Source organism: Echinops telfairi, unplaced genomic scaffold (assembly GCF_000313985.2).
Source record: "Echinops telfairi isolate 266 unplaced genomic scaffold, ASM31398v2 ScPeMD7_39;HRSCAF=148, whole genome shotgun sequence".
NCBI lineage: Eukaryota > Metazoa > Chordata > Mammalia > Afrosoricida > Tenrecidae > Echinops > Echinops telfairi.
Genome location: NW_022103937.1, coordinates 586,254 through 607,660, shown reverse-complemented (window position 1 = coordinate 607,660; position 21,407 = coordinate 586,254). Strand labels below are relative to the sequence as shown.

The 21,407-nt window shown below is 37.3% G+C and overlaps 1 protein-coding gene across 4 annotated transcripts in view; it reads right to left on the bottom strand.

The window, feature by feature from the left end:
- Positions 1-488: 488 nt before the first annotated feature.
- Positions 489-21,407, bottom strand: part of KLHL2 (kelch like family member 2) — a 102,554-nt gene continuing 81,635 nt past the window's right edge. For all 4 annotated transcript variants that reach the window (XM_004717379.3, XM_045290491.1, XM_045290492.1 and 1 more), the window contains 7 exons: positions 16,574-16,691; positions 9,487-9,684; positions 8,982-9,083; positions 7,251-7,379; positions 4,155-4,295; positions 2,614-2,757; positions 489-1,580 (listed from right to left, as the gene is read on the bottom strand). In XM_004717379.3, the coding sequence (XP_004717436.1) occupies positions 1,552-1,580; positions 2,614-2,757; positions 4,155-4,295; positions 7,251-7,379; positions 8,982-9,083; positions 9,487-9,684; positions 16,574-16,691 (861 nt within the window). In that variant the 3' untranslated portion in view covers positions 489-1,551. The remainder of the gene's footprint in view (positions 1,581-2,613; positions 2,758-4,154; positions 4,296-7,250; positions 7,380-8,981; positions 9,084-9,486; positions 9,685-16,573; positions 16,692-21,407) is intronic.

Genomic DNA, 21,407 nt, shown 5'->3' with positions numbered 1-21,407 from the left:
CCCTTACAATGGAAGGTTCAATTAAGTATAATTGTATGTTTAAATTTTAAATTCTGAGCTAGAATATCACCTCACCTTCTTCCTTTTCTTTCCCTTCAGAGTCAAACAGATCAACTCTTGGTCCCACTCCTCTACCTCCATGTCCTCAATCTCGTTTATTTGGTATCAACATTTCAATATTTGTCAGCAACATGCCCTCCCCTCCCCTCCCCACTTTCTTTTGGGTCAAATGCTGTTCTACCTCTCTGTTAGGGACAGATGAATATAAAACGTTGAACGTTATCATCCTTGGAGGTCATTTCCTCTTTCTAATTCTTAAAATATCCAGTGACTTCAATTACTTGCCTAACAGTCTTGTTTTACAGGTTCTTCCAGTAACAAAACTATAGGCTTGTGAAGTTCAAAACTACAAATTTTACAAAAAGAACAGAACAAGTAAACAGGTAACTTCCTTAATAACAAAAATATAAAACTCAAGGACCCCATGAAACAAATAATATACAAACTTTTATTCAAAGATTGTTCAAGAAAGACATGTTTTGGTTATGTTTAAAGTGAGAATAATTGAAGATCTCAGAAAAATTATATCTGATCAACACCCATGGCTACTCATAGAAAGTGATCTTTTCTGTTAATAGCAGCTAAATTTATACACACAGAAAAATTTCTTAGGACCATGCAAATTCAATTGAGCTCCATACATTCATTATATTCATCAAAAAACCTGCAGTAATATTCATGCCAATGTGTCACTTTAGGGGAAAAAAAACACACATCAAAACATGATCAACCAAGATTAAACTAAAGAAAATAATAGGCATATTTTATGTTTTAAAAGTTTGGCACCACACATATTCAAGTGTGTTACACCATGTTCAGTCCTCAAAAGTGGCATTTTAAAGTGTTAAGCATTGTTAAATATCAAAAAATACAACTCTGTTTTACAATGTAGTACTGGCATAATTCAAAGTACTGTGCCAATTATAAATAGTATAATCAAGTTTCAAACATCTTTTCAAACGTACTTAAAGGAAAGCTTATACACACATTTATATGCACACAATTTATGGTACTCATGTAATCAACTGTGTTTTATAAAAGCAAATAGTTTCATCCTTCAACAAAGAATGTAATACCTGTTCCAAGATTTTCAGGGCATACATATTTTCAAGAGAAGAAATAAAGATAAAATTTAATTTCACAAGAACATACATTATTTCTTCCTCTTTCACAAAAGAATCCATTGTCATTCAATGTTGATAAGAAGCAATCTTATGAAAGCAACTGTTGTTTAAAGACTACAGAATGGGCGCTGTAGTCCAGGTTTGTTATTAAAACTCAGTCCGCTGCTGCTCGTTGCAGAAAAAGCCTACACAGTGCTTCTACCAAAAATAATCTTCAGTAGCTGAGGCCTAGATAGGCAAACGATCATATCCTCTGCTGAGACTTAAATGCAGCTTATAACTGGAGAAGTGCTAGTTTCTCAGTCACTTCAGAAACTTGCTGAAGACTGTTTCTCATGTCTGAATACGCTGAAAATGTTCCTCGGGTTCATAATGGCTTATCAATAACTGTGACTCCTGAGCAAAGAAATAAAACAGCAGTCACAAGCAGTATTCTATAGCTCCAAGAAAATATTGAGTCCTTTATTAAAGCATCAGGAAGCAAGCAATCCTGAGCCTCCTTTAGACCTGTGTAGAACTACCATTTTAAACGAAAGGACAGTGAAATCTGTTTATAAAGCTCAAACTCATTGCCATCAAGTTGTTTTCCAACTCATAGTAACCCTATAAGATAGAGTAGAACTGCCCCTGATGTTTTCTGAGATGAACTCTCTGATTGTGGTGATAGTTTCATAGATATATACATATATATGTAAAAAATAGGTTATATATATAAATCAATCAGGTTGCATACTTAAATATATGCTGTTTATTGTATGTCAATCATACTTCAATGATGCTGTTAAAGAAATTAACCTATTATGGGAACATACTATATATACCTCTTGCCCTTCGTGGTGTTTTGAACGATATATAAACAATAGTGACAGTTATTTAAGAAAAAACTTTTTACCTCTATTATTGCATCAATATAATAACAATTAATATACAACACAAAATTTTAAAGACTTACCATCAATGCCTAATTTTGTAAAACAATCTAGATTTTATATTTGAGTATCACTGTTTCTCTTACTAAGGAAATGAACCAGACATGACATTATTCAAGCAGTACCATACTTGAGAAAGAGGTTATTCCACAGCTTCACTCTAATACTACCCTCATGGAGCCTGTGCCATGAGATGTCACAGGGTTCACATTTCTTGGCTCTCTGAGTAAGCAAAAGTTTGCTATCTAGTGATTTCCAGTCCACTGTTAGCAGATGTTGGCCATTATTAAAGTTTGATATTTCATTTTGTACCACAAAAATTTGGAATTGTGAACACAAAAGATACTGGTACTTAATATCAGAATATTGTACATACATCTAATATTATTTTAAGAATAGTATATAAAATAAACTTTCAGAAAAGGCTTTTTTCTTTCTTCTTAATATAAAAATCAAATTGTTATGAAGCTGTTTCTATTATAATGGAAGATAAGTATTACCTGCATAACTTCTCCCTGTGCTCATACAAGATGACACAACTGTCCATTTATCAGTTGTTGGGTTATAATATTCCACTGATGCCAAGTTACAGGATCCATCATCCCCTCCAACTACATATAACAGACCATTAACTGCACAAACGCCTTCAAAAATGAGAGGAAAAGAACCTATTTTAATAATTTGGAAGAATACGAATAGGCTTGCACATGTTTAGAGAGGTGATCTAGAAACACATATTACTGAAAACAGGGCAAGAAGAGAAGATGGTTAACATGTACAGAATTCCTTCTGTGAGGATCTGATACAAGCTCTAAATTCCAACTATTTTTCAGTAGTAGCCTAATATATTCACAATTTAATCTTCATGATAACCTTGTTTGATTAGAAATAATTTGCATTCTCATGTTATACCAAAAGAAAATAAAAGATTATATAAGTTTAGTAATTTTTCCAAAGTCAGCTTTGTAGAAATCTTGCAAGAAAAGCTATTATGAGTAGAAGGTAAAATTTAGTCTTAATTATTATACTGATGATTAACTATGCTACTAATTCGAATATTAAAATAATTCATTTCTCACAAAAAAATTCAAAACATTTAGAAAAGCATAAAAAATGTAACCTCTAGTCTACTACAACTTAAAATAGCTTCCATTAAAGTTTTTATCTCTTTTCTTCTTTCTCCTATGCATCATATACACTGAGCTTTCTTTTTAAAATCTAAAGTGGCTCTTACTACACATGTCCTTAAAAAAATTTTTTTTCTTTATTTACACATGCTCTTTTATTAGCCATGATCCCCACTACACAATATATTGTAGACATCTCTCCAAACTAATCATTATAGACCTATATAATTTAAATGGCTGAATGTATAATATCACAATTTATTTAAACATCTTTAACTTACAGAGATGTAGTTACTTTCTTTTTATCCCCGCTTTTACCAGTGGTGCTGCAAATAACAGGATTCATTTGCCTTTCCCGCCAATGGATCTTCTTGTTGAGTAGTCAGCTCCCTAACCTCAAAGACCTCTGCTGGCTTAAAATTATTTTCCTGTTGTTATTTTTATTTTCTATAGATATTGAACTGTATTAAATTAGGGCTGCCCTTTTCAGGTTTCCCTTCCAAATTCAGATCATATTTTTAACTTGCTATAATCTTAGCTCAACTAAACTCCCAGAGAACTGGCATCACAGCTTGTCCATCTCTAATCTGCAGTATATGACACACAGTAGGCAATTAAAAATGTCTGTGGTAAGAGCAAAAAAATCCCAATATCAAATAGAGGGCTTTGGCCCTAATTAGTCTCCATTCATCAATAAAAAGTGGTCACCATTAGAAATAACTTATCACAACAGCCTGATGTGTCCCAGATATCATGCTACATGCTTAGTAGTATACAAGGCTATTACATACGTTTCTACTCTACCTTTAAATAGTTCAAAGTCTAAGAGAAATCACAATCATTAAAAGAAAAATGGCAATCTATAGTAATACCAGTAAAACTTCAAATATACACACTCTTAACTAGGTAGATACCTGCATTTCTTCTACACATGTTCATATCTGCCACCTGCCTCCATCCATTGGTGGTGGGATCATACACTTCAACACTTTTTCGTACTAAAGGGCCATCATGACCTCCTACAGCATACAGTAAGTTGTTTAACACCCCAACGCCTATAAAACACAAACAACAAAACTAAAGTAGGGCAAAGGGGGCTAGGAATTGATAACAAATGAGGGTAAGTAAAAAAAGTATTGTTATGAAATAATAAAACCCTTCATTAAACAAAAATAGCAAAATATGAAGCTATTGCTTCCTGATACAGCCTCCATCTGTGCCTATACGTCTGAAGGAATGTTTACATCTCTTTAACCCTGCCCAAAGAATTCTGTACTCTTCCATTTACGCCACACCAAAACAGCAACTGTAGAATTCTTGAGACACTCAAATAGTGTTCCTCTTAAATGTTTTAAGGTTAGGGAATAAAAAAACAAGTGTGATTGGGCAAGATCAAGTTGGATAGAGTGAGTGAGCGAGAGAAGGGTCACAGCCATAAAAGCCCTCCAGGCTCCTTACCCATCAGATTTAAACACTGATCTGAGTGGTTGTACAAGGAAGAAAAGTAAAACATACTAGACTTGGATTCTTTTGGGACATACAATTTCGTTTCAAGCATACATACATACACACACCCAATAAGATTTATAATAATTGACCTTGGAAACAGCAAAGAATCAAATGACATATTGCATTGGGCAAATCTGTTGTACAAATCTATTTAAAATGTTGAAGAGCAAAAATTTTACCTTGAGATTAAGGTATGCCTGACTCAAGCCATGGTATTTTCAATTGCTTCATATACATGTGAAAGTTGGAAAATCATTAAGGAAGATGACAGAAGAACTGACCAGTGGAGAATATTCAAAGTACCATGGATTGCCAGAGGAACAAACAAATTTGATTTTGCTCCTTAGAAGAAAGGACTTGGTCTCATGTACTTTGGACATGTTTTATCAGACCAGTTCCTAGAAAACAGACATCATACTTGGTAAAGTAGAGGATCGTTGTGGTAGTTATATAAACTGGTGTCAATTTGAGGATTCAAAGTGAAGGGGTGGAGTCTAGCTGTCAATCGGGTAATAGCTTGATGAGCTCATTTAGAAGTGCTAAGGAGATAAACAGCTCTCTGGAGACAGGATACATGCTCACTCCCTGTGAGACATCCCTGTGGAGAAGACACATGAAGAGAGGGTGATGGAGCCAGATCCCTGGATCCACAGAAGTCACGTGGAGACCCCTGCAGCACCGAGAGGCTTACAACACCACTGGATCCATAATACTTCCCACCCACAGGCCTGTGATATTCCTGCACTCAGCATCATTGCATGTGTTTCTTGAGTTTGAAGAGGACTTTATAGATTGGTATTGGTCATATGGGCTAATATCAGACTTCTGGACTTGGTTTGGACTGGGCTGGGATGCTTTCTCAATATTCAACTGCTGTTGTATATAAAGCTCTTTCCTATACACATGAGTGTCCATGAATGTTTCTCTAGTTTAACACTGGACGAACACAGTCAGCAAATAAGAGGAAGAATCTCTCCTCTTGGAGAGATGGATTGACTCAGTAGCTACAACAATGGGCTGAAACATAACAACCGAGTATGGCACAGGACTGAGAAGTGTTTCATTCTGTTTCAAGTGTTTCTATAGAGTCACTGTGAGCCCTCTGGACAACACCCAGACTAAGACAACAAGACTAAAATAAAAAAAAAGACAACAAGACCAAGATGAGAGTATTACTGCGACAACTTGTTTGCAGCCATTTTCTGGTTGCAGACATGTTTACACATAGTTTCTGTGGAATAAACCTGTGCATGGAGCTAAAACCCTAGTAGCAGTACTTTAGTCTTAGTCTTATATTAAGGTTAACTCAAATTATCAGAAACCACTACTTCAGAACTTATTCCTAATTGTGGTAGTTGGATAATTTTATGTCAACTTGAAAATGTATAAAAGTGTAGGGCTAAGATCCAATCTGTCAATCAGGTCACAGCCTGATGCACTCTCCTGGGGGGTGTGGCCTTCTTCTAAGAAGACCCTGAGAACTTCTTGTTTTCTCTCTCCCTTCTACCTTCCTGCTTGCTGTGACTATGGTACTGACTCTGAAAGCTACTGGAGTATTGTACCCACTGGCCTGAGAACTTTCTTTATGTTGCATCACTGAATGTAGCTGTGTGAGTCTGAAGAGGGACTTGTGGACCAGTATCAGGCTTCTGGACTTGAGTTGGATTGGGCTGGGATGCTTTCTTGCTATGTAATTATTTCTTGATATAAAGCTCTTTTCTATACATGAGTGTCACTGGATTTGTTTCTTTAGTCAACTTGGCCTCATATACAATAATGAAGGTCATTATCATAGCACATAATTTAAAGAGCAGAAATGAAAATAACTGACAAACAATAACAGTAAAATTTAATCTAATAGAAAGTGTGCTTGTCAAACACAGTAAAGAGTCCTGGTGGTTTAGTAAAGTGCCAAACTGTTAACCGAAAGGTCCTTGGCTTGAACTCACTAGCTGTTCTGTGGGAGAACAATGTGCTAAATTGCTTTCTTAAACATTGTAGCCTCTGTAGTCCTAAGGGGCATTTCTACTTTGCCTTATTGGATCACTATGGGTCAGAACAGGTATTACAGCAATTACTTTCATTTGAATTATGGTCAAATAAAGGAAAATTCTTATATAGGTAGAATACATAGAATATGCCATTTAATGCATATAATCCTTTTGAAAACAAGTTTTACAATGATGAAAGGTAAAACAGTATTAAAGGCACATAATTTAGAAGATATAACAATGAAGACTAGATATTAAACAAGTTCCTTAGTAAGCAACCAAAATAAAAAACTGTAAAAGAATACCAACTAATGTGAACATACAAGTGAAACAGAGAAGCTTTTTACTATAGTGCTACCTACAATTACCTGCTCAAATAAAGAAATATTTAATACTGTCAATAAAATCAACATATATTTTTAGATAATATTGAGGTGTCATTGAATCACTCCACCTTTAAGTAACTATATCACCTTCCTGCTTCAATTGTTAAATGCAGTTCACACTCACCTGCTCCACTCCGTCTGGTACTCATTTCTGCTATATAGGCCCACTCGTTTGTTGTGGCATTGTAGCATTCCACTGTGCTAAGACACTGACGTGAAGCTCCATCATAACCCCCTACAGCGTAGAGCAAACCTACACAGGCAGGCAATGACAAAGTCAATTTCTCAAACAGCCAATTTTTCAAACCATAAAATTTTAATATATCTTCGTCCTCTTAAAACAGTAATAGAAAAGGAGAAGAAGAAGAAAAAAAGTAATAGGTGGAGTGATCAAATCATATTACAAAGATCTTCAGAGTAGATATGATGCAATTTTCATCAATACTCTGATGCAATAGAAAATACATCCAGTATATCTTTGGATAACATTTGGTGAGTGAGTAACATTGTGGAAAAACATTCAGGAGAAACTTTTTTTTTGTGTGTGAGAAATACAGGGATACAAAGGTATATTCTTCCTCCATTAAAAAAAAAATGACGCACTAATATATGCTATAGCATGTATGATCTTTGACCCTAGGTGAAGTGAAAGAAGCCAGTCCCATGATATATGATTGTGTTTACCTGAAACATCCAAAAGCAGCAAACCCTTAGAAGCAGACAGTGCATTAGCAATTACCTATAGCTGGGAAAGGAGCTCTGGGAATACTGTGGATTAGGCCTTGGGCTGCTCATCACAAGGCCCGCCTGTCAAACCCAACAGCTGTTCCACGGGAGAAAGATAAGGCTGCCTGCTCCTGTAAAGACATAGCCCCAGGACCTTACAGAGCAGGGTTTGCCAAAGTGGGTGATGACACTAGGGGTGGGGTGCTAGAATGATCAGAAGGGGCTACAAAAGCACACTCCTATACTTTATCATGGATACAAAACAAAAGTTTTTGATTGTCAGGGGAAAACTGAGTAATATGTGTATTTTTTTTTTCTGAAAAGGGAGAAGTAGGTCAAATGAGTTAAAAACCTATGCTATACAAAGCAGTTATGAGTTGGAATTGACTAAATGGCAGTGTGCTTTTTAGTCTCTGGAAAGGATGGTGGAAATTGATGGAGCATGACAGTTAAACAGGTTTAAATTTGGGAATAATGAAAATATTAATTTAGTATGGTGATGCATAAAGTATGTAACTATATTCAAACCCAATCATTTTTATACTTTAAATAGGTGAATTGTGTAGTACTTGATTGCCTATCTCAATAAAGCTGTTAAAAATAAAAAGGTGTGGGGAAAGACTGTTTGGTGGGGGATGGAGTGAGAACTCAGATTTGGCAAGCCAAAAAGAAAAAAAAAAAAGCACACCAAAATATGATACTTAAAGCCCTCAAATTCTTTTTGGAGATAAAACAGCACATAAATAAATAATTGTGGCAATCCATCCTTTAAATGGAAAAAGCCCTTTTTTTTAGATGGCATACAGTATATTTATCTATTTGCAATATAAATATATTAAGCCTGTTAGCTGACAGTCTTATGATACACATACACAGATAAAGGACTGGTGGGTCTGAATCACTACCCTCCTTTTGATTACCATTCATGTACTTAGCCGCTGCACCACCAGTTATAAAGGTAGCTTCCTATAGGTAAGCTAATTTAAAAAACATTTCACAGTATTTACTACTTTCTTTTATACAAATGATCCTTTCCTTGTTCAGTTAAAACATTAGGGTTCAGATTACTGGAAGAACCCATCCCCCCAATTAAGAAGACATGTGCCTGGAGAGAAGCATCAGCACCTACCTCCAACCACCCCCACACCAACACTGCTCCTCCTTGTGTTCATTGGTGCCACATGAAACCACTCGTTAGACTTTATGTTATAGGCCTCCACGGATGACAGACCTGCAACAGAGCAAAGAACTCCTGTTTTCTTCATCTAAAAAAGTTTGATTGTTCTTTTTTATATACATCTCTTATTACGGTAATATACTTCAGATATGTCAAATTGGGCTAAAATTAAAAAGAAGAAAATGGTGGCATGTAACATTATCAAATATAAGATAAATAGGCCAAGCTTTTTTATTAGCTTTTTAGCGCTCGTGAGATGACTGATACTGACAGCTAAGAGAGAAAATGCATATAATCAGAACACCATTAAGAAATTATTGATGCAATTTAGAAACTTATCTTTAAATATAATAGTTGTTAAAATAGCCAAATTTCTCTTAATCTTGTCAGTTGGTTCCATAAAAACCATTAATGTATTAGATCTAATGACAGAATAGAAAAATGAAAGAGAAATCACCTGTGCTCCCATCGAACCCTCCCACAGCATATAACAATCCATTTAATACTGCAGCTCCCAAAGTGCTTCTCCGATCTCGCATGTTAGCCACACTGGTCCACTGGTCCTTCACAGGGTCGTAGGAATCTACAGTGCGAACTCTTAATGAGCCATTAAAGCCACCAACAGCAAAAACAAGCCCAGCCATGTACACCATCCCTATAAAAGGAACACAGTGTTTAAATATAAACAAACTATCATGATCTAAAGGACTGATTCTCAACCTTCCTAATGCCGTGACCCTTTAATATAGTTCCTCATGTTGTGGTGACCCCCCTAACCAAAAAATTATTTTTTTTGCTACTTCATAACTATAATTTTGCTACTGTTATGAATTGGGTGACCCCTGTGACAGGGTTGTTCAACCTCCAAAGGGGTCATGACCCACAGGTTGAGAACCACTAATGACTACTTTTCAGTTAAGTCCACAGATGTTAACATATGTTGTTACTTTTGAAAGCAATCTGATGGACTAGATCCTAAAGAACTTATTCCTTTTAAAGTATACAATATATACAATTATGAAAATGTGTTGCAAAGAATCCTAAATGCCCTCAGAGAAGCTAACTCCAGTCATTCTAGAGGACTGTCTGAAATGTGGTACCAAGCACTCAGAGGAGGCTGGGAAGCTATCCTTGGGTGTTATCCTTGGACTGATTCTTCGATGCTGTCAGAAGGTATACAGGGAATCACAGGTGGATGAGAGTCCCCACCCAGATCTCTGAGTTGGCCTAGTATAAAGGTAAGGATGAGGCACACACACCCAATGCTTCAGACCATTCTTGCCACCCAATCTCTTATGATCCCATGGAAGAAATACCAGACCAGCAAGCAAGGGCAATCACCTGACCAGTTCATCTACTAGAAATAAAAACCCAGTTACTGAGGTCCTGAAGAGAAAAAAAAAAAAAATCCCATATGCCTGAGTCCAGGCGGTCCTTAAGCCATTAGGTTGAATCACCACAGGAAACAGGATTAGAAGGAAACTCATAGAGGAGAAATAGGATATGGGACCTAGCAGGTGGCACTGCCAATCCTAGATATGCTCAGGAACAGAGGAAGACTTTAAAAATGTCCAGGTGGTCAGACTAGGGGGCAGGGTTTTCTGAGGCACAGGGGAAAATCAGAGGTCCCATGTGTCCAAGTCTAAGGGTGACACTAACTGTTGATCCAAGAAACATACCCTAAACTGCATCTGAGGAAACTAACATGACAATATTTCACTTGTGATATTTTATCACAAGTTATTTAAGTAAGTAATAAAAGCAAAACTTATAGGAAAATTTGCTACATTACCAGTGTATCATTTTGACTCTTGACCTTTTCAAGTATTTATTTACAATCTTAAATTATAAGGCCGAATTTTCTAACTACTTGAATCAGTAGTTATCTTCCACTGCTTTCAATTTTGAATGCTTTCCTGAATGTTTTCAAGTGAAACTCCGGTTTTTATGCGTATGTAGTCTATGAGCTTTGAAAGATGTTTAAAGTTTTAATACTTTAAAAAATCAAAAGTATAGTTCATGACTCACTGGAAATTGTACAAAATGCAAATTTCAACACCCATAAATAGTTTCATTGGAACCAGCCACACCTATTCATTTACATACTGCCTGTAGCTACAGCACATGTGACAGTCAAAGCAGAGACCGTATGGCCCATAAAGCCTAAAAGACCTACTACCTTGGCTCTTTATGTAGATACTTGGCCTAAAGACACCCTACAGGATCACTGGACAAAAAATGAAATTGCTAGACTCAAGGTTTCAGACATCATTTAATCTTTCTGAACTTTTGTTCGTGCCACTCTCCTGACCATACAGCTCCTCTACATATGTACACAGCTTCTTCAACTGCCAAGCCTTGGTTCAAATTTCACTGTGTTGTTCTCCAGGAGGCCTTCCCTGAGCCATTTTAGCCTATAGGAATTCTCTCGAGCTCCAGAACCCTACAGCAAAGAACACCTGTAGAGTACCTCTGAGGTCACTCAATCTTGTTTAGTCTACAATAATCTGCTTTAAATGGTCCACATTTCTACTATTTTTTTTATACTGCATCATTTTTTAAATTTAATCATTTTATTGGGGCTCATACAATTCATCATAATACATAGATCAATTGTGTAAAGCACCCCTATACATTTGTTGCCCTCATCATTCCCAAATGATAACATAACTTACATCACTGCTAACATCACTGTCCCATACCAGCATGTGGACCTGGTCCTCTTTGCCAAACGTCTTACTGTCTGGTGGTTTCTACCCAGGGGCCATGGAGATACATGAATGTGCATTCCTTCATCTGGCAGCAAGAAACTTTCCAAGTCAAATAAAGGTAACTAATTAGGAATTTGTGTATCAGGTAAAGTCCTGGTTCAAACAAGAAATGAATACTCAGGCTCCTTCCTGGTAAATCCAGAATGTCTGAAAAGAGCTGTGAGCAGTAGACTACTCAATGATCAAAGATAATTGCTGGATTTTATTAGCTTCCTTTGCTCATGGGAATGTGGTAAGGCTATTGGAAGGGTCAGGGGCCCAGTAGCTGTCCAAGATATAATTTTACGTGGATTTATAACCAATGCTCGTGGAAACAGGAGTCATAAAATCAAATGATGTATATTGCACTGAAGAAATGTGCTGCAAAAGATTTCTTCAAAGTGTAAAAAGTAAAGATGAAACTGAAGAATAAGGTGAGCCTGACCCAAGTCACTGTATTTTCAATTGCCACATATACCTGTGAAGTTGGATAACGTATAAGGAAGACCAGTGAAGAATTGATGTCTTTGAATTACAGTGTTGGCGATGAATGGCATAATGGGTTACAAACTGGACTTGCTAACCACAAGGTCAGCAGTTTAAATAAAGCCACCAACTGCTCTGAGGGAGAAAGACAAGGCTTTCTGCTCCTGTAAAGAGTCACAGTCCTGGAAATCCACAGGGGTGGCTCTACCCTGTCCTGTCAACTAGATGGCAGTGAGCTGTTCTTAAAAACAATTTTGTGAGAGAAGAATATTAAATATATTAAGGACTGCCAGAAGAAAAGACAAATCTTTTCTTGGAACAAATACAACCACAATGCTCCTTCAAAGCCAGGATGCCAACACTGTGGCTCATTTATTTTGGATATATTATCAAGAAGAACTAGTCCTTGGAGGACATAATTTTTTTAAATTAAATACTTTTATTGGGGGCTCTAATATCTCTTATCACAATCAATACATTCATTCATTGTATCAAGCACATTTGTACATATGTTGCCATCATCATTTTTAAAGCATTTTCTTTCTACTTGAGCCCTTGATATCAACTCCCCATTTTCTCCCTCCCTCATGAACCCTTGATTAGTTATAGATGATTATTTTCATATCTACATCATCCTCTGTCACCCTTCACCCACTTTTCTGTTGCTTGTTCCCATGGTAGGGGGTTATACGTTGATCCTGTGATTGATTCCCCATTTCTCTCCCCACTTCCACTTATCCTCCTGGCATCTCTATTCTCATTGTTGGCTTTGAGGGGTTTATCTATCCTGGATTCCCTGTGTTTCAGGGCTCTTATCTGTAGCAGTGTGGATGTTCAGGTCTAATCCAATTTGTAAGGTAGAACTTAGGTCATGATAATGGGGGGAGGAAGCATTAAAGAACTAGAGGAAAGTTGTATGCTTCATACATGCTATACTGCACCCTGACTGGCTCATCTCTTCCTTGTGGCCCTTCTGTGAAGGGATGTCCAATTGTCTACAGAGGGGCTTTTGGGTCTCCACTCCACTTCCACCCCCCACCCCCCACTCACATTGGTATGATTTTGTTCTGGGTTTCAGATGCCTGATACCTGATCCCATTGACACCTCATGATCACACACGCTGGTGTGCTTCTTTCATGTGGGCTTTGTTGCTTCTCAACTAGATGGCCACTTGTTTAACTTCAAGACTTTAAGACCCCAGATAGCTGGGCATATCAGCTTTCTTCACCATATTTGCTTTTGTACCCATTTTGTCTTCAGCGATCGTGTCGGGAAGGTGAGCATCACAGAATAGCAGATTATTAGAACAAAGTGTTCTTGTGTTGAGGGAGTACTTGAGTCGAGGCCCAATGTCCACCTGCTACCTTAACCTTCATACATATAGATATAAGTACATAAATCAATTTCTCAATTGTTATATAAAAATATATTTACATATGTACATGCCTGTATTTAGACCTCTATAAATGTCCTTTGCCTCCTAGTTCTTTCCTCTATTTCCTTTTACTTTCCTCTTGTCCCACCATCACGTGTGACCTTCATTCAGGTTTAGTAATTCCTCGCTGTTACATTGCCCTTGATTAAGCCCCACTAGACATCCTCTGCCCTTCTCTCCATTGATTTTAGTTCATTTGTTGTTCCCTTGTCCCTGAGTTGGTTGACACCTCCCCTTCCTTTCTCCCACCTCCCCTTTGCCTGTGCCCCCCTCAATCGTCGGTCCCATAGTTTTCATCTCCGAATTGTTTATCCCACCTATCTTAACTAGATAGGCATGAAGAGACATTAATAAGCACAAAAACCAGGCAAAACCAACAAAACAACAACAAAAAGAAAGCCAATGACAAAAAAAAGAAAAGCCTAAAAATTAGTTCCAGGTCTGTTTTTTGACCTTTAGGAGTGTTTTCCAGTAGAATCTGATGGGGTGCCACTACTCTGTCCCCAAAGTCTATTTTTGGTACTCCCCAGGGATTTCATCCCTTTGCTCCCCACGTGTTCTGTTGCACGCCCTTAGTGTTTTGCCCCAATGTGATGGGGTCAGATTGGGCCTAATTCCTGCACTGTGTCTGCAGTGTTGTCCCCTGTAGTGCTATGGTTCAGTGAAGGATATCATGTCTCCTGGTGGGGCCAGCCCTATGGTCCTCTCTGTGTATTGTCTGTTTGAGCAGGAATATCGTCCTCGGGCTTGGTGGGCCAGGATGTGTTCCCCTCACTCTCCATCCCTCTTCACTTCTCCTGTAAGCTCTAATCAGACGAGCACCTCTCCTCAAGTTGTTGCTCCAGTGCTGTCCTCTGAAGTACATTCTTTGGGGGCGGGAGGGGGCGTGGGTGCACATAGTTGAGATTGGGGCCGGTCCCGCAGAGGACATCATTCTTGGTGAAAGAGAGGGTTAGTGAAAAAGAGGAAGACCCTCAATGAGCTGCATTAATACAAATGAGAAGGCTGCAAATCTGGGCTAAAACACAGGAACAACCGTGAGGATTACACAAGATCAGGCAGTGTTTTGTTCTGTTGCACTTAGTCAGGCTGCTATGAGTTAAAACTAACTTGGCGATACTTAATAACAACACTGAAAATTATAATGTAATAAAAGGGAAATGTTTCAGGAATCAGAAACTAATTAGTAAAAATTATGGAAAATTGCATTTCAAACAGTAACAATAAAGCTAAGATGTCAAAGGATAAACTAGACAAGAAACAAATAGAACTATATCAAGAAAATGTTGTAAATCTACCAAAATACATAAAATAAATGAATAAATAGAAATTTGTAACTTGTTTTAAATGAGAATATTAGCACTATAAATGTAGCTATTTGTCATAAACTAATTATTCCAGAGTAGGAGCCCAGGTAGCATAGTGGGTTACAAGTTGGGCTGCTAATCAGAAAATTAGCAGTTTGAAACCAATGGGAGCAAGATGACACTTCCTACTCCCATAAGGAGTTAATCTTGGAAACCCACAAGGGCAGTTATACCCTGTCTTATAGTGATTCTCTGAATTAGAAATGACTTGATGACAGTAAGCATTATTACCAGAGTTATCAGGAAAATTCTGATTAAAGCTGGAGTAATAAGGAACTATTCTTACACCATATTGAAGATATTATAAAGCACAGTAAGTCAAACAGCTATTTCCATGCATTAACAGGCAAGACAACAAAATAATGGAAGAGGAAATTCAGAACGAAAAGTACATAAACATGGAAATTTAGTATATGGAAAGGGCAGCATTTCAAATGAATGGGAGCAGATAGATTAGACAGTAAAAGGTGTTAAAAGCTAGCTAGTCATTAAGAAAAGAAACCCATATACCAAAATAAAGTCCAAGTATTATAGATATTAATACAAAATTAAAACTATAAAATACTAGAAAGATACACATTTAATAAAATAAAAATTTCTTACAGTGGAGAAACCAACAAATAACACCTTTCCCAAGTGTTCAAGCCTAAGTACCATCACCAGAAACAACCATGTGGCTATTGTGTGCCCCCAGGTATTATGTTCTAAAAAGGAAAAGTTACCTCTGTGATCTTTCTTCCAAAAATCCATAAACTCATTTTAATCCTGATAAAACACCAGAAAAGTCCAAATTGAGAGACAGTTAATTACCCTAGTTACTACTCACAAAAGAATTTAGAGCATTGTCTTTGTAGAATATATTAATATGTTGATACAGTGCTACTTATCATAGAACTGTTCCATTGCACTGAGAACTCAAATTGCTAAAATAATAGCTCAGTTAAAGAAATATGGATCTAAGTTTGAATCCCAGAAATAATCCTAAGAATTTGCAACTGCTTCTGTTGATTGCAGTTTTGACCAAGCAGAGTCTATTTCATAAAATGTTTATAAAACAAATGATTAAAGCACAGCAATATGGTTAATAAGCCATTGAGTCGGGTGTCTCCTAGAACAAAGGGTATCAAACCAAATAGTTCTTTTGATAAAATTTTAGCAAAGGTAACAACAACAACAACAAACCAAACAAGGAAACAAACCTACTACTGTGGGGTTGATTTTGAGTCCTGAAAACGAGGGGGAAACAAACAAAATCAAGCAAATTTCAAAGTACTTCATCTTACACTGAGAGAGTAAGAAAGATCTAGAAGGACAAAGATCAAAGTAAATAATCCCATCAGTATTTTAAGTGAGCTATATTGGGCTCCTGAACAATTGTTTAACTTCACAGTTAGGTTAACAATACTCTTCTAAAAGAGATTATTCTAAAAAAGAAAACATGATCTGAGGAGGTACTCAGTGATTCTGCAGAAGGGAACTGGCCACAAGGCATCCAGCTTACTTACCAGCTCTGCACCTCCTGGAAGGCAATTCTGCTACTTGGTGCCATCGCTCTTCTTTGAAGTCATAGCATTCCACACTGCGGATAGCCTTTGGGGCCTGCCCTCCAACCACCACCATCAACTGGAAGAGCAAAAGGGTACAAACTTGAACAGATGACTACTGCATATTGAGGCATGTAAAATGCCTACAGAGATACTGGTGTGGAAAGTGTTAGGGTGAAAATGGTAAACAAACACCTCATCAACATTTCATTATGTCAACAAAAGGGGCACGTGTTAGAACTAAAACTCTTATTATCTAGCACATTTAGTAAAAAACAAGGGTGTCAGAAACTAACCTAAGTTTCTGATCCTTCAGGCAGAAGCAGAATTTAAGTCAAAAAACAAAAACAAAAAAAAACAGCAGGCAGTCAGCACTGGCAGGGCTGCAATATGTCATAGTGCTTGCTATAAGCGGGATCCTGGCTTTTCAGTGCAGATTCAATCTCCACATACTAGGAGAGCAGATGGAAACAAGATGTCTGTTCATGGGTAGATGAGGTGAAAAGGATAGTAAGGTATTAAAAGAAAAATGAAATGGGAAGGGGGAGACCTATTGAAAATAGGTGCATTACAGAATTAGAGCTCACAAGCAGGCACAGATTCTTGGATCTGGAGAGATCTGCCTTGATGCCCCACAAATAAAACAGCTTCTTTGAAGATTAACAGAGATCTTAATGAACAAATCCACAATAGTTCAGTTCTGAGAATAAATGAGATCTTTAGGTTCCACTTCATCCAACAATTATTTGCTGAGTGCCTCCGACCTGCACGAGTATAAAACTTCTGTTGACTGACTATATGACACATTCTCTACCCTCCTAGAATGTATAGATCTCACTGAAATGACAAGATATACGAAGTCATTCAAGAATATAAAATTATATAGAATCAAAAGTCATATTAATTGTTAAGAAAATAGGGAGTTCCCATAAATCAGTGAATGCTTCCTGGAGGGTGAGGAATTTAATCTAAGGACTTGAGAGATCAATGGGCTGTATACCTCAATGTGGTTGTCTTTTACTGAGTGCATATGGGTTCTCAGGCAACACTGAAACACAAGATAGTAAATCATATGTAAATGTTAAAAATGTCTCATACAGAAAAACTATCAAAAATGGCAAGGTTCTTGTGGAAAACATGGAGCTTATGACAGGAAAAGTTATTAAAAAGAAAAAATAATCAAAACAAACAGACCATGGGATAACTCATACAAACACAATGGGGAGTTTTGTAACTCTGGCTGAGCAATGATCTATCTGTACTGAGAACTTTAAGAATAGGTACATAAAACACATAATTCCTGTCTCAGAGCAATTCCGTTTCTCAAAAGAACAAGTCTATCTTAGTAAGTTAGAAACTGGGTAGTAGAAAGATTATTATAAACCAAACATGATCCTTTTTAGATATGCATTCTTCTAGTATTTAATGCAAATAAATAAAAGGAAGAATTAACAAAGAACATTACACCAAGCATTACCCTTCACATTACCAGATATTAAAAAAGGGGGTGGGAGGGATTAAGGTCGCAAAATCACAAATGTAAGCATAAGATCAATTCTGTAATTGGGGTTTATCTAAGATCTGTACTCAGAATAACTAATTATGTGCCTGATGATGACCAGTTAAAACAAAAACCTACAAGAGAAAAAAATTTTTTAATCCATATAACAGTACTGATTTATGAATTTCATGATTTTTAAAGAATGAATCTCATGATTTCCATGAAAAATTTCCCTGCACGTAAAGGATGGAAGGTAAATGTACTCTTACATACAGAGAATGGCAATGACATTTGTTCTTTATTCATCCAACAAAGGTAACATGGGGTAGGAATTTGGAATTTCAGGAATCAGGCATATGGGGACCAGGTAGGATACGCAACAAGACACCAGGAAAGCACGGACATTTAAATGAGCTCAAGTAACTGTGCTTAGGGGAAAAAAAACAGTGCATGGCTATCATCCAGTAAAAGAGTGACTCAAAACTTAAGACACCCAGTTATTTTTAAAAGCCAGCTGATCTCCTTTGATAACCCTACTAATTATATGAATAAAACAGATCTGGGAAAGTGGAAAGACCTTTTATATGCAAACTTAATTCTCTCCTTCCACATAGCTTGGATGTTCCTGTGATGCTGAACAGGCTTAGGAGGGGTTTCCAGACCAGGATGAACTAGGAAGAAAGGTCTGTAGATCTGCTTCCAAAGAAAGACCAGTCAGTGAAAGCCCTATGGATCAGTCTAACTGTGCAAGTGGTTGCTATGCATCAGGGGCCCACTCGATGGCAGCTAACAACAACTTAGTGAAATGTAAGCCAAGTGTATTCTAAGTAGGGAAGTAAGAATGGAGGAAATATTAATTGAAAATACAGAGTCCAAAAAGAAAGAGAATGAATACTGAAGTACAATAAGAAAGGAGAGTTTATCATTATGATCTTTAACTCCAAACAAAGGTGCCTTACACAATCCCAACATTGTTTATTAGGAATGCAAAACTAATGATTGAGCTACAAAGAGAATCCTTCCGGTACATTTAGAGTACATTGTTACTAGTCCACAGACTCAAGATCTAATAAAAAAGTGCTAAGTCACTGTTAGCGTTGAAATAGCATCAAAATCTTACAATAGTCTCCTCAGTATTGCTACCATACTTCCTCCAATTGGACTTAGTGGTGTAAAATCTCTCACTGTTATGAAATATGTCAGCATGAGAAATTGTTCTTTCCTTCATTCTTACTTACCTACTCAGAATTGGTTGTGAAAATACCTTTTTAAAGTGACAAATGATGTCCTTAAAAGAGCATTCAACAGAAAAGCAACTTTGCAAAATTATGTAGGGATAAATGAACTTTGAGAAAGAATCATGCAAAGGGAACATGGAAAGTCAAAGCAACAGAGTTGCTTATTGTACACCCTCCTTCCTAGTCATGCTGTTATGTGGGGAACAGAAGGATTTCTCTTAAGCTGTCTCCCCAATAATATGTACCAGATTTAGCTGCTTGAGAATGACTGTACACTAGGCGGTCAGTGAAAGTAGGTCAGAGGTTATTCTCCTTAACATCAGCCATCTAGAGCAACCAGACTGTATAGTCTGACTCACCCTAAGTAGGACCCAGTCCCTTCTGTTATTTTTCCTTTGAAGCAGTGCCCAAAAGGCAAGCCTGGGACCACTCTAGGATGATTAAGCTTAGGCTACCATCTTGCCACACATGCCCCCCTATTCCCTCCTCTTACTATTGCGCGTTCACCCCTAGGTCATCCCCTTCCTATTGCTTGTATTGTCTATGTTACAACCCCTCTCTATGACGTAGGTTGTTATCTGCTATCAGGGGGCTAGCAGGCCTCCCAGGATAGTAATTGTCTGTTTTATTGTATGAGACACCAGAGTGATCAAACTTGTTCAAGGATGAATTGTACTGCCCCTTTCTGTGATGTATGATTCTGTAATCAGATCTCCCTAAAGTGTTATGATGCGTGGTTAGCAATAAATAAGGAGGCTCCCTGGTTCTCGGGAGGGTGGCTGAGGAGGACGAGGCAGCTGCTTCGACTCTGGCGGCTAAGTTCCCTCCACGAGGACCATCAAGTGGGGCTGAGGTGAGCAATGCAACCATGAATTGCATCTGACTCCATTACTTGACTCCATCTTTTAGCTCTCATGATATCTATGACTTTACTATAATCTTTACTTATTATCGCTGTACAATTGCACCTACTGAACTTGTGATGTTTTATGGGGTTCCCTCTTCCCTTTAATCCCATACTGATAGATTAGAAGAGAACCTAGTTGAATCAGTACACCCAATACCAAAAAAAGTGTTAAAGAATCAAGAGATTCTAACATTGTTGTAAAGGCCACTGCAAGGTCACCAGAGAAACCCAGAAACAGTGTAAATAGAACAGACAACCACATCTTCACAAAAGAGAGGTAATAAATCGCTTGATAGGATTTTACTAAGAACTAAGGTTTCTATGTTTATTCCAGAAGTTAGATGTCTATTAATATTTACTTTAAAGGTCTACAATAAAGCTGGTGATAGGAAAGCAAAAGATGTCAGAAGAGGGGTTATACAAGTTAAAAGATTTGTTTAAAGATTTAAGTATTAGAGAGAAAGCAAACTATTTAAAAAGATGTTGGGAAGGCAGGCATAAATGAAATGATAAGTAAATTGGCTAAGACTCTGGACATTTTTTAATCCTATTATTTGCAAGGACAAAAGGTGTGAGTGGCGAAATCAGGAGGATGGAGGGAGGGTGAGGGAGAAAGGGGGAACAGATGACAAGGTTTACATATAACCTCCTCCCTGGAGGATGGACAGTGGAGAACTGGGCGAGGGAGACGTCGGATGATGTAAGATATGATAAAATAATAATTATTTATAAATTATTAAGGGTTCAGGGGGAGGGGGGAGCAAGGTGAGAGGGGGAAAATGAGGAGCTGATACCAAGGGCTCAGGTAGAAAGCAGGTGTTTTGAGGATGATGATGTCAACATATGTACGAATGTGCTGGACACAAATGATGTATGTATGGATTGTGAAAAGAGTTGTATGAGCCAAAAAGGTGACACCAAATTATATGGACAACATGAAGTAATGAAGACGTATAAAGATGGCTACTTACAAAAGCAGGTAAAAAGGTATCAGAAAATATAAACATTTATAAAATCAGCAGACCAAGATGGCATGCATACTAAGGTGTTAAGGAAACTAGCTAATGTACTTACTGAGCCACTTACAATTATTTTTTAAAAACCTTGGAGGACTGAGGAGAGATCAGAAAACTTTAAAAAGGCAAATAC